At 39.5% G+C, this 10,324-nt stretch overlaps 2 protein-coding genes across 2 annotated transcripts; both read left to right on the top strand.

Annotated features, from left to right (window-relative positions):
* Nucleotides 1-1,437: 1,437 nt before the first annotated feature.
* tppp2 (tubulin polymerization-promoting protein family member 2) lies at nt 1,438-6,148 on the top strand. The gene is made up of 4 exons (XM_072463815.1): nt 1,438-1,587; nt 5,333-5,524; nt 5,610-5,763; nt 5,877-6,148. Exons 2-4 carry the CDS (start codon nt 5,334-5,336, stop codon nt 6,066-6,068), a joined length of 537 nt encoding a protein of 178 aa, XP_072319916.1. The 5' UTR covers nt 1,438-1,587; nt 5,333; the 3' UTR covers nt 6,069-6,148.
* A 795-nt stretch (nt 6,149-6,943) lies between these two features.
* Nucleotides 6,944-9,907, top strand: LOC140377559 (cerebellin-1-like). The gene is made up of 5 exons (XM_072463009.1): nt 6,944-7,725; nt 7,825-7,941; nt 8,143-8,319; nt 8,436-8,567; nt 9,290-9,907. Exons 2-5 carry the CDS (start codon nt 7,839-7,841, stop codon nt 9,589-9,591), a joined length of 714 nt encoding a protein of 237 aa, XP_072319110.1. The 5' UTR covers nt 6,944-7,725; nt 7,825-7,838; the 3' UTR covers nt 9,592-9,907.
* Nucleotides 9,908-10,324: the final 417 nt, after the last annotated feature.

Genomic DNA, 10,324 nt, shown 5'->3' with positions numbered 1-10,324 from the left:
AATGTTTAGTTTTGCGAAATTATATGAAATTTGACACACAACTCAATTTTAGCATCCCCATCAAAAAGTCAATGAGACCCATGTCATAATTGTTATGGCTTTGCCGTAGCGACGACCAAAACCTCCCATATTATTCCAATGGGGAAATCGCCAGAACATGTTTACACTTTAGACTTTCACCAACTCCTCCCAGGGTGCACATTTTGCCAAGAATTCAAAATATAATTGCTTTTTGATGGTAAAACAAAGGGGAGAAGATGTGACAGCGTCACAGATTCAGCAGTAGGCGTAATAAAAGGACACGCCCCCTCCTCTTGCGGCGTGGCGGCGTGGCGAGGGCCGATCATTGCCGCTTGCGGCTTTAATTCATAATTATTGTTAGTATGATTAGAAAATATATGTATTAGCATGAGTCGAACAAACACAATTTTCTTTTTATACAGGCCTAATAAATCAATACACGTAGCAATGATATTACTATTAATTTTTACGCATGTATAAAAGTAGTTTAAAGATCTGAACCTGGACTGGAAAGATCCTTGTAAACATTGTATGAATTAGGGACAGAATACACAAGTATCTTACTTCTTCCTAGTCCTTTTGTGCATAAATTGTGTTAATAATTTAATGTGAATAAAAAAAATGCATAACATATTCTGCTCAAATAAAACTGGCCTTGAACATGTAAGATAATGTAAATGATCATGGACCAAGCCTCAGGTTGCAGTAGATGCAGTTGAATGTTTCCACTTGACTAAGCACTGAGGGCATTATGAGTTCCATGATGGTCTGTGATGGCAAAACAACCTGCTCTGTTCTGTTTATAGAGTCAACAAATCCAATGTCTCCGTCTGTGTGGAAGCTATAACACAGAATGGAAAATAGAGACATCCAAAATATTTTTAGTTATTTTTGTTGTTGCAATTTAGAAAAAAACTAATTAATAAAGATATTATCAGTTTTTTTAGACATGTTTATGTTTCAAACATCATGACAACAGTTAGTTTCAGTATAAAAAAGAGCTTAAATATCGGGGATGTTAAATTCTAAAAATGCAATGTAACTTTTCTAGTGGAGGGCCCACCACCTGCTTGTTTCCATGGAGACATTATTGCTTTGCCTCAAAAGTTTTATAATGAATTGTCTTCCAAATTAGAAAGAAATGTATTTCTACTCCATTTGAATAAAACAAACAAACTCTAGATAACATAATGAAAATGACTAACATTAAAGAAATGTTCTTCGAAGGTTCAACCTCTGAAAATGAAAGATCAAATTGTCTCAGCAGGAGAAATAAACAGGTTCAAAACAACACTGTATCCATGAAGTCAGGTGTAAATTATAGAAGCAGTGGATATAAATAGGGAGCTGAGAGTCAGGCCGGGCATGATGTCATGCTTGGTGCTGGTTGGTGCTCTATCCCTCCTTCTGTCTCCATTGTCTGAGAGCTGTGTCCTCGCGAGACTCTGTGGGCGGGGCCTGACGGAGGAGACACTCTGGAGTCAGACGAGGAAGAGAAGGACGAAGGACCGCGACTGCTTGCAGCAAATCAGCAGCATCCCAAATATAGCATCCATCCAAAGACAAGTATGACTTCTCTTTTACTTTACTCATTTTCATTCATACGCGTGTCCACTGCTTCTACATTTTGAATGAATATAGCATTGACTGTGATATTACTGTTGTACAATCTGCATGAACATGTAAAGGTTTTTATTTGCATGATTAAATGTATCCATGAATGCATAAAACGCATATAGAAACATAAGAAAAATAAGATAAGGCCGTTTATTGCTAACTATAAGGGAAGCAGGGCCATTTGGAAACCCAGTTGATTGGATTAAGTTGGCCTGAGAGCAGCTCCCGGGCAGCAGGAAGAGAGTGTGATGGATGATTAGAAGTGTTTGCACATCAGTAATAGAAAATGTCCATTTAGGAGATTGGTCATGGAGGGAATTTCTTGGCAGCCTGTGGTTCAATTAGCTAATGGAGTCATCATTTTCTTCCATTTGAGCCAGGTCTTTTTGAGATGAGGTTCTTGATCAAAAAAATAATGATGCAGCAGCAACAGCCTTAGAGCGTGTGAGCACTGATCCTTTAACTAAGGACTTATTATCTTGATTAGTAACCCTCAGGACAATATGGAGTTACCTGTGGTGAACCGCAAGTGTCAAATGTAGAACCATTACTTTTTAATCAGTATCTATTAATACAGTTTAGTTTAAATATGGAGAATGAGGTTTCTTTTTGAATATTACTCACGTTTATACAAATATAAACCACATTCAAAATGCATATCAAAGTGTGGGGCGCACCCGTTTGGGGGGGTGCAGAGGAGGGCGCGAGACATTGTCCCTCCTCTGTCTCTCCTCTGTCCCTCCTCTGTCCCTCCTCTGTCCCTCCTCTGTCTCTCCTCTGTCTCTCCTCTGTCCCTCCTCTGTCCCTCCTCTGTTTCTCCTCTGTCTCTCCTCTGTCCCTCCTCTGTCCCTCCTCTGTTTCTCCTCTGTCCCTTCTCTGTCTCTCCTCTGTCCCTCCTCTGTCCCTCCTCTGTCTCTCCTCTGTCTCTCCTCTGTCCCTCCTCTGTCTCTCCTCTGTCTCTCCTCTGTCCCTCCTCTGTCCCTCCTCTGTCTCTCCTCTGTCTCTCCTCTGTCTCTCCTCTGTCCCTCCTCTGTCCCTCCTCTGTCTCTCCTCTGTCTCTCCTCTGTCCCTCCTCTGTCCCTCCTCAGTCCCACCGCACTCGCCTCTGTCCTGGTTCCCTTCGCGCTTGTCCCCCTCCTCGTAAAAGGTAAATTTATTTATACGGTTTTGCTTTTATTTTGGTAATTTTCTTTGTGACCAGAAGTAACAGTGAAACAAAAATCTACTTGAGAGTCAAAGAAAAGATGCAGTAAAGGAAGCTATCATTAACGATAAAAACAGAACATGGTACAAGTCATAAAAACTTTTTTTAATTAAGCTACAGTCGACGGGAACAAGGTTCGAAATAGCTAGCTGTTTTTATTTTATTTACTTTATTTTCCCCCTCCATTCCTTATAAAGAAATGAGATGTTCTGTCTATAGGAGTTTTGTTTATAAGAGTTTTTGTTTATAAGAGTTCTTCTATTTGTGTGTTTCTTAAACTCCCTATTAGATAGATCTGTCCTTTTCCTCTGTATCTACCTGCGTTGCAACAACAACATTTCCCCATGTGTGGACAATAAAGGAATATCTTATCTTATCTTATGAATTAAAGTATTATTGGACAATTTTAAATGTTAATTTAAAAACGTATGGAAAACAGCTATGCTAAGTAACAGTGATTATATGGACAAAATTGTAATGATCCTTTGTTCTTGCCTAGCTCTGATGTTGGTTGAATGACACGGAATGGAAACAATAAAATCTCATTCAACCATCAGTTCTGGCCTTCTCAATGCAACTGGACGATACACTCCCCTTTTTGAGTTAAACTTTTGAACTTGCTCTGCTACTGGCCGCTCATTTGAAGCATTTGATCATGTGACAATATAAAGCATTATGCATAAAGAATGGCTCTCTCCTTCTCGCTCGCTCTTTCGAAAGAGAGAAAGTGCTCACTCTCTTTCTCTCTCTCGTTCTTTCTCTGCTTTTTTTCTCTTTTTTACGGTACAATGTAAAACACATACTTTGAAGACATACAGCTAAAGAAGACGTTCAACTACAGTAGGTGGCGGTAAATGCACCTTTTCAGTTGGCTGCCAACTGCTATTGTTGTTGTTGTTGTTGTTGTTGTTGTTGTTTTATGGCGGTTGGCATCCGAGTGTTGCATTACCGCCAGACTTTATTCCTCAGACGTTTCGTAGTCCTCAGACTCTGTTGTAGTCCGTAAAAGTACTCCTCCCATCGCTTTGGCGTTACAAAGCCCATGAGGTCATGATGTGTTTTTGTGACTAGAATAGTTGTTGTGTCAGAGACCAACCGGCTTTATTCCAGGGAGACTCTTCTTCACCTTCCTCGCCCTCTTTGACGTTCGGTGCTTTGGAAGTACAAATCCCATGAGGTCATGGGACGTCTTTGTTGTTTTACAAAGCCCATGAGGTCATGGGACGTCTTTGTCGTTTTATCCTTTAGAAGTCCTTCTTCCATCACTTTGGCGTTTCTAGGCCCATGAAGTCCAAGCGCGTTAGAACATCCTCTTGCTCCTCATCTTCGGCTCAGTCTCCAACACCCCCCACCTCTATAAACGTTTACCCAGCCCTGTGCTACATAAGTAAGCAACCACAGCCTGACACAAACCCTGTGACTGGATCGCCAGAACGTTCCGCAGATTGAACTCCCGCCCATTATTCCGAAACCACAAGGCCAACCCGGCCCTTTCCCTATCATAAGCCTCACAGCAAATCAGCACATGCTCGACAGTCTCTGGCACCCGACAGTGACCACACAGACCGGTCGGATGTTTGCCTATCCTACTCAGTGACCAATTGAGTCCAGTATGGCCAATCCTCATGCGGGCGAAGGCCCTGTGTTGTTGTTGGTTGCTTTTAATGGCCCACCAGAGAGAAAAAGCAACACAACTACAAAAGCATAAAAATGCATGTTAATTCAGTTCTTTTCCGCTTTGACTGGTCATGTGACAATATAAAGCATATGTATAAAGAATGTTCCTTTTCTCTTTGAAGAAAAGGAGGACAATTTTGAATATGGTATAGCGATAATGCTCTCTTGGATACCAACCGCCATATAATACCAAAGAAGAAGAAACACATACTTTGTTCAGTAGGTGGTAGTAACTTTTCATTTGGCCTCCAACCGCCATTAAAAGTAACAGAAGAAAAAGTACAGCAGAAATCAGAAGTAACGTAATTGCGTCTTCTCTTTAAAATGTGGCATTTTCAGCAGTGAAGAGCCAATTCTGCTCCGCGTGCATAAAACATGTTTAACTCTCAAGGGGGGCGTGCCAGAAAAAGTTTGAAAAGCTCAACTTTACACTATTGATGGTCAACACCACTGTTTTTTTAATTAGATCCAATACCAAGTAATGCTATGAGAATATCGATCCAATACCGATACCGGTGTGTTTTAAACTAAAATGCAGTGACTCCTTGATATATTTTAAGAAAACCCAAAATATAAATAATGTATTACAAAAGTTTTGAAAAAATATGTGAAAAAAGGAAAATGTTTAATTCAATTTTTTTTTTAATTGAGAAATCTTATGTATCAATATTCTTACAAATACTTTTCGATACCTCTGTCAGCATCAATATATCGTTAGTTGGTATCGATCCGCCCATCACTACTGTAGACTAACTTTAACATGTGAGCTATGAAGGATTTTGAACATGTCTGGCGATTGTGTTTTGTCCACAGCATGGCTGACTCCTCAGTGTCAATGGCAGATGTTGAAACTGCTTTCCAGAAGTTTGCGGTTTATGGTGACTCCAAAGCCACCGGCTCTGAGATGCACAACAAGAACTTTTCAAAATTGTGCAAAGACTGTCACGTCAATGATGGTAAAAACGTCACCTCAACCGACGTGGACATCGTCTTCAGCAAAGTCAAGTAAGAGGACGCTTTTATAAATACACTTTCATGTTGAAATATACGTGTATTTCTACTTATGATCTTTCTAATTATTCGTTTGAAGGTCAAAAACAGCCAGAGTGATCACATTTGAACAGTTCAAGCAGGCCTTTGCAGAGATGGCTCCAAAACGCTTTAAAGGAAAGAGCCAGGAGGAGGCGGTGCAGCAGATGTACAGCTTCATCGTGGGGAAGGAACCTGCTAATGCTGGAACAACTGTGAGTTGTTCCAAACTTTTAAAAACAGTTCAATTAAATTAAGCAAATTGTCTTGATGGTTATCTTGAAACTATAAGGAATGCACTACAACAAAATTGTGTTTTCTGTTTTAGAAAGTCTCAAAGGGTGGTGCAGTGGACAGACTGACCGACACCAGCAAGTACACAGGATCACACAAGGAGCGCTTCAACGAGTCGGGCAAAGGGAAGGGCAGGGCGGGCAGAGAGGAACAGCCCGACACCAGCGGATATGTGGGAGGTTATAAAGGCAGTGGCACTTATGACGACAAAGTTAAAGAGGCATAATCTCTCCATGACAAGAAAAGTAATAACCCTCATATATTTTTAAATAGACCTGCCAATGAGGCAATGGATTATACACAATATTTACTGACTAGATTCTCCATGGAATAAACAAACATGTACAGTGAGAAAAGTAAACACTTTGAAATGATTAGGGGTATAACAATCTAGAGAAGATCTGTGTGGAAGAGTGGGCCAAAATCCCTGCTGCAGTGTGTGCAAAACTGTAAAAAAGGCTTTTGTACCAAATATTAACATAGATTTTTTCTGGTGTTCAAATACTTATTTGCAGCAATAACATAAAATCATACGTGATTTCCGGATTTTTTTTTAGATTCTGTCCCTCACAGTTGAAATGCACCTACAATGAAAATGTCAGTCCCCTCCATAATACTTCGCAGGGTGTTCAAAAATAGTTACTTTCCTCACTGTATCTAGTATGTCCTCTATAATCATATAACGAATGCTATTTTTCAGTTTGCTCCAAATGTCAAAACTGACAAATGTTCAATTTGAATTGTGCCTTATGAATCAAAAGCTATGAATGCACTAAATCATTTTTTTAGAAGTATAATCTAAATCAGTTGTTCCCAACCTTTTTGTCCCACTGACCCCTATTTTCCCCAAGGATATGTTGGCGACACAAATACCTCCGACCTAATAAGATATTGTCTTATAAGGCCAAATGTTAATACACATGTTATATTATATATCTATATAGATATATAGAAATTGATAGATATATAGATAGATATGTATATATATAGATATGTTATTATAACAATATTTTATGTAAATGGTAACATTTATATATATATTAAACAAGTATATATATATATATATATATATATATATATATATATATATATATATATATATATATATAATGGCAATTACGCAACATGCCATCCCGTCTTTAAAATGAGGATCAAGGTTGGGAATGACTGAGCTAAATGACTGTCACTGTTTTGGAATAAAAACAGTGACAATAAAATTGAACAATAATTTTCCAATTTGTTGTTTACATTGTGTCTTGCTTATTGGTAAGTTGAGTTTGAAAATTATATTGCTATAATGTATTGAGTGAAGCAAAATATAATCTTTCATCAGTTTTGTGAGCGTTCTGATGGCATAGAAATTAACAGGAAAATTAATGGAAATAAAACTTTTGCTTTGAAAGTGGCTTTGAAGCTGAATTTGAAATGAATAAACACAAAGTTTATACACCAGCTAAACATGTTATTTACAGTGGTGTGAATCAATGAATGCTAACACTAAACCAAATGCTTATGAGAATATATTCTAGACCAACAGCTCTCACCAGCACAGTCTCATTGTTTGTTTGACACATACATAGGACATATAAAAAAGAAGTAACTTGATCCAGTGGGTCATCAAGAGCCAAATAAAAGTGAGCGATGCTATCAGTCCACCTGACACCTCTGACCTAATTAACACCTAACTCCCACAATGGCGCCACAGGATCAGAAGTGTTCAGTACGAGTCCACTGGGGACCCCGCTGGGACGGACCCTAACCCAAACAGGTCACAAGCATTCACAGGGTTTAGGCATCGAGCAGCCTGTAGTTTGGTCAACTCTGAAACCAGTTAGTCATAAATTGTGCTGGACTGAGAAGGAGCTCCTGCAGCTGAATCAAAGGTGAGCGTTACATTTCACATTCTCCTTGCTTTAATGTAACCTCAGAACTTTGCTAACTTGGTTATTCAAATATTCAAACAACATCCTGAATTACTGCAGGTTTGTGAAGCACCATGAGAGTCCTGGTTTACGTGGTGTTTGTGGGGGGACTTGTGTTGGACTGTGCCAAAGCTCTGGAAGCTACAGCCACAACAGCGCAGCTCAAAGAGGCGGCAGGTAAACACAAGGAATGCTGTAGAGGTTCTCGAGATATTTTCAGTCTATAATTATAAATAATGAATATACTAAAGCTATAAAGTGGTGGTCAATGAAACAGCTGCCAAACTAAGAAGATATGAAGAAATTACAGCAAAAAACATCATATTCATTAAACAGTTTCACAAATGTACTTCAAGTGGAATTTTCCCCCCACATCAGAGAAGCGGGAGGGTGACATTACGTGTCAGGAGTCGGACTGCAGCTGTGTCTTCAGGTCGCACGGCTGTTGCTGTGGAAACCTGGAGCTACAGAGTCTGAGGGACCAAGTCACCGAAACGTTTGAAGACGTGTCCGGCAAAATCAACCAGCTCGCAGACGAGATTGGTCAAGTCATAGGTAAACTCTGCGTACGAGCGAGGCCAGAACAGTGTCTGATGTGACAGTAATACACCCATACTTTTATCGTTACTTTGATTAAATTCTTCCTAATATTGGCTTGACTTTTGTGACAGAACCAGTAAATGTTGCTTTCACTGCTTTCCTGGGAGAAAACTACAAATGCATTGGACCGTTTGAGAGAAACGTCACTATTCCCTATGACGTCATCTACCTGAATGAAGGAAGCGGGTACAACTCTGTGATGGGTAAGTGAGCAAGTGCTTAAAATAATAATTAGGACATAACAACAAAAATGTGAAGACAGTGTAAAAAAAGAAAAGAAAAAAAGGATGCTATCTACTACATGTACGTCTCTGGAGATTGTCATTGGAGACATCGATTTTGAGATTGAGACGTAGGCTGAATAGTGTTTGCAATGAATGGAAAGAAAGAAAGGAGAGGTTGAAATGGCTCATGATTTTGCAGTGATGGAGATGAGCCTGAAGAGGAGAAGAAGAGAAGAAGAGAGAGTGTATTTAATGGATAGAGCAGGGGTGTCCAAACTATGTAACCAGGGGCCACACTATGTAACATGAGGGCCATAGACTGGTGGTCAATACAGTGACAAATTGAGCAGCTTTGACCGAGCTCCCACTTTACATCTTTATTTGGTCCTGAAACTGCTATGTCAAGTCTGTTTCACTCCACAATGTTTAATATTGAACATATGATGGCAGAAGTGTTTCAAACTTAGAGTAAAATGTATTGTTAAGTTGCAATTCTTTTTGGTCAGACAGGAAAACTTTAAACACGTTAAAATAGTAGAGACAATGCATCTTCACCAATGAGTAAAACATACTACTAATGGTAATCTGGGCTTATTTGGTTTTGGAAGGAGATTGTGATTGGTTAACACTGGTCTGTAGGTGATCAGAGTTAGAAATGGCCTCGCTTCATATGTCATTCGTGTCATTGTGTGTTCATCCAGGACTGTTCACCGCTCCAGTGTCGGGGGTGTACTCCTTCTCTCTGTCGGTGTACTCCAGACTGCAGAGGGCCGGGGAGCACATGTACCACAAAGTGCAGCTGATGAGGAACGGTCGCGCAGAGGTGTCCGTGTGGGAGGACAACGCTGAGGACATGGAGGACAGCAGCTCTCACAGAGTTCTCCTGTCTCTGCAGCAGGGGGATCAGGTTTATGCAGAGCTGGTGCAGGACAGGAAGCTCTGTGGGAACATCCAGGGCCTCAACAGCTTCTCGGGATACCTCGTCTATCCCATGTCAGCATGACTCGATTTCAACGTCTTTCCAGGTCAAATATCTTAGCTTTAATTCTGTTCTGGGGTTGCCAGAGACAATAATCTGCTTCCTAATATGTAGCTTGAACTGGCACAAAAATGTTGAAAGTGTTTCAAGCTTTTAGATTGTTTTTCTTATTTGGTTCCTTGGCTTCTTGCTGTGATTTTTCCTTAAATTTATAGTTAAAAAACAGGTCAATCTGGCAACCCCACTGCTAGTTTTATCAATGATTTACCTGTAGATATAACAATGATATAAATATGGATGTAAAAGATGTAAATGTTATAATTAGATTTGAATTACATCACACCTCTAATAAAAACACAGTACACTCCTTGATCAGTTATGTTTAGTCACTGGCACCACCTCGTGGCAGAAGAGAATAATCCAACAGCTGCTGTACAATTCATCACCACAAAACATGTTGTGTTGTTGCAGAAGGTATTGATATGAAGAATGATAAACATTTCTGTTATTGATCTTGGTCAGATCATCATGATGTGAGTTTTATCCAGCAATTTGCTGAATGTCTCTCCCACTCGTCTCATCAGATCATCTGCTCTGCAAATGCTGTGAGCCAAATAACTAAATAAACATATTTATATCCAGGTCTTTCTTTCTCAAATATTTCTGTATTGACGCAGTACCCATCAAATAAAATAATATGTATTAGGCATAAGTATTTGTTTAAAACACAAAACAAAACAGCATTATCACTCTCTAG

The sequence above is a fragment of the Eucyclogobius newberryi genome, unplaced genomic scaffold (genome assembly GCF_026437365.1).
Source record: "Eucyclogobius newberryi isolate DKJ021-1_F unplaced genomic scaffold, fEucNew1.0.hap1 SCAF_4, whole genome shotgun sequence".
Lineage (NCBI taxonomy): Eukaryota > Metazoa > Chordata > Actinopteri > Gobiiformes > Gobiidae > Eucyclogobius > Eucyclogobius newberryi.
This window is presented reverse-complemented; position numbering and strand designations above follow the sequence as displayed.

What these genes read in the sequence shown, in the direction of transcription:
- tppp2 (XM_072463815.1), top strand. Translation starts at nt 5,334, where the DNA reads ATGGCTGACTCCTCAGTGTCAATGGCAGATGTTGAAACTGCTTTCCAG. An exon ending in ATCGTCTTCAGCAAAGTCAA is followed by an intron (nt 5,525 to 5,609) that starts GTAAGAGGACGC and finishes ATTCGTTTGAAG; the next exon opens with GTCAAAAACAGCCAGAGTGA. An exon ending in CTGCTAATGCTGGAACAACT is followed by an intron (nt 5,764 to 5,876) that starts GTGAGTTGTTCC and finishes TTTCTGTTTTAG; the next exon opens with AAAGTCTCAAAGGGTGGTGC.
- LOC140377559 (XM_072463009.1), top strand. Translation starts at nt 7,839, where the DNA reads ATGAGAGTCCTGGTTTACGTGGTGTTTGTGGGGGGACTTGTGTTGGAC. An exon ending in GCAGCTCAAAGAGGCGGCAG is followed by an intron (nt 7,942 to 8,142) that starts GTAAACACAAGG and finishes CCCCCACATCAG; the next exon opens with AGAAGCGGGAGGGTGACATT. An exon ending in CGAGATTGGTCAAGTCATAG is followed by an intron (nt 8,320 to 8,435) that starts GTAAACTCTGCG and finishes CTTTTGTGACAG; the next exon opens with AACCAGTAAATGTTGCTTTC.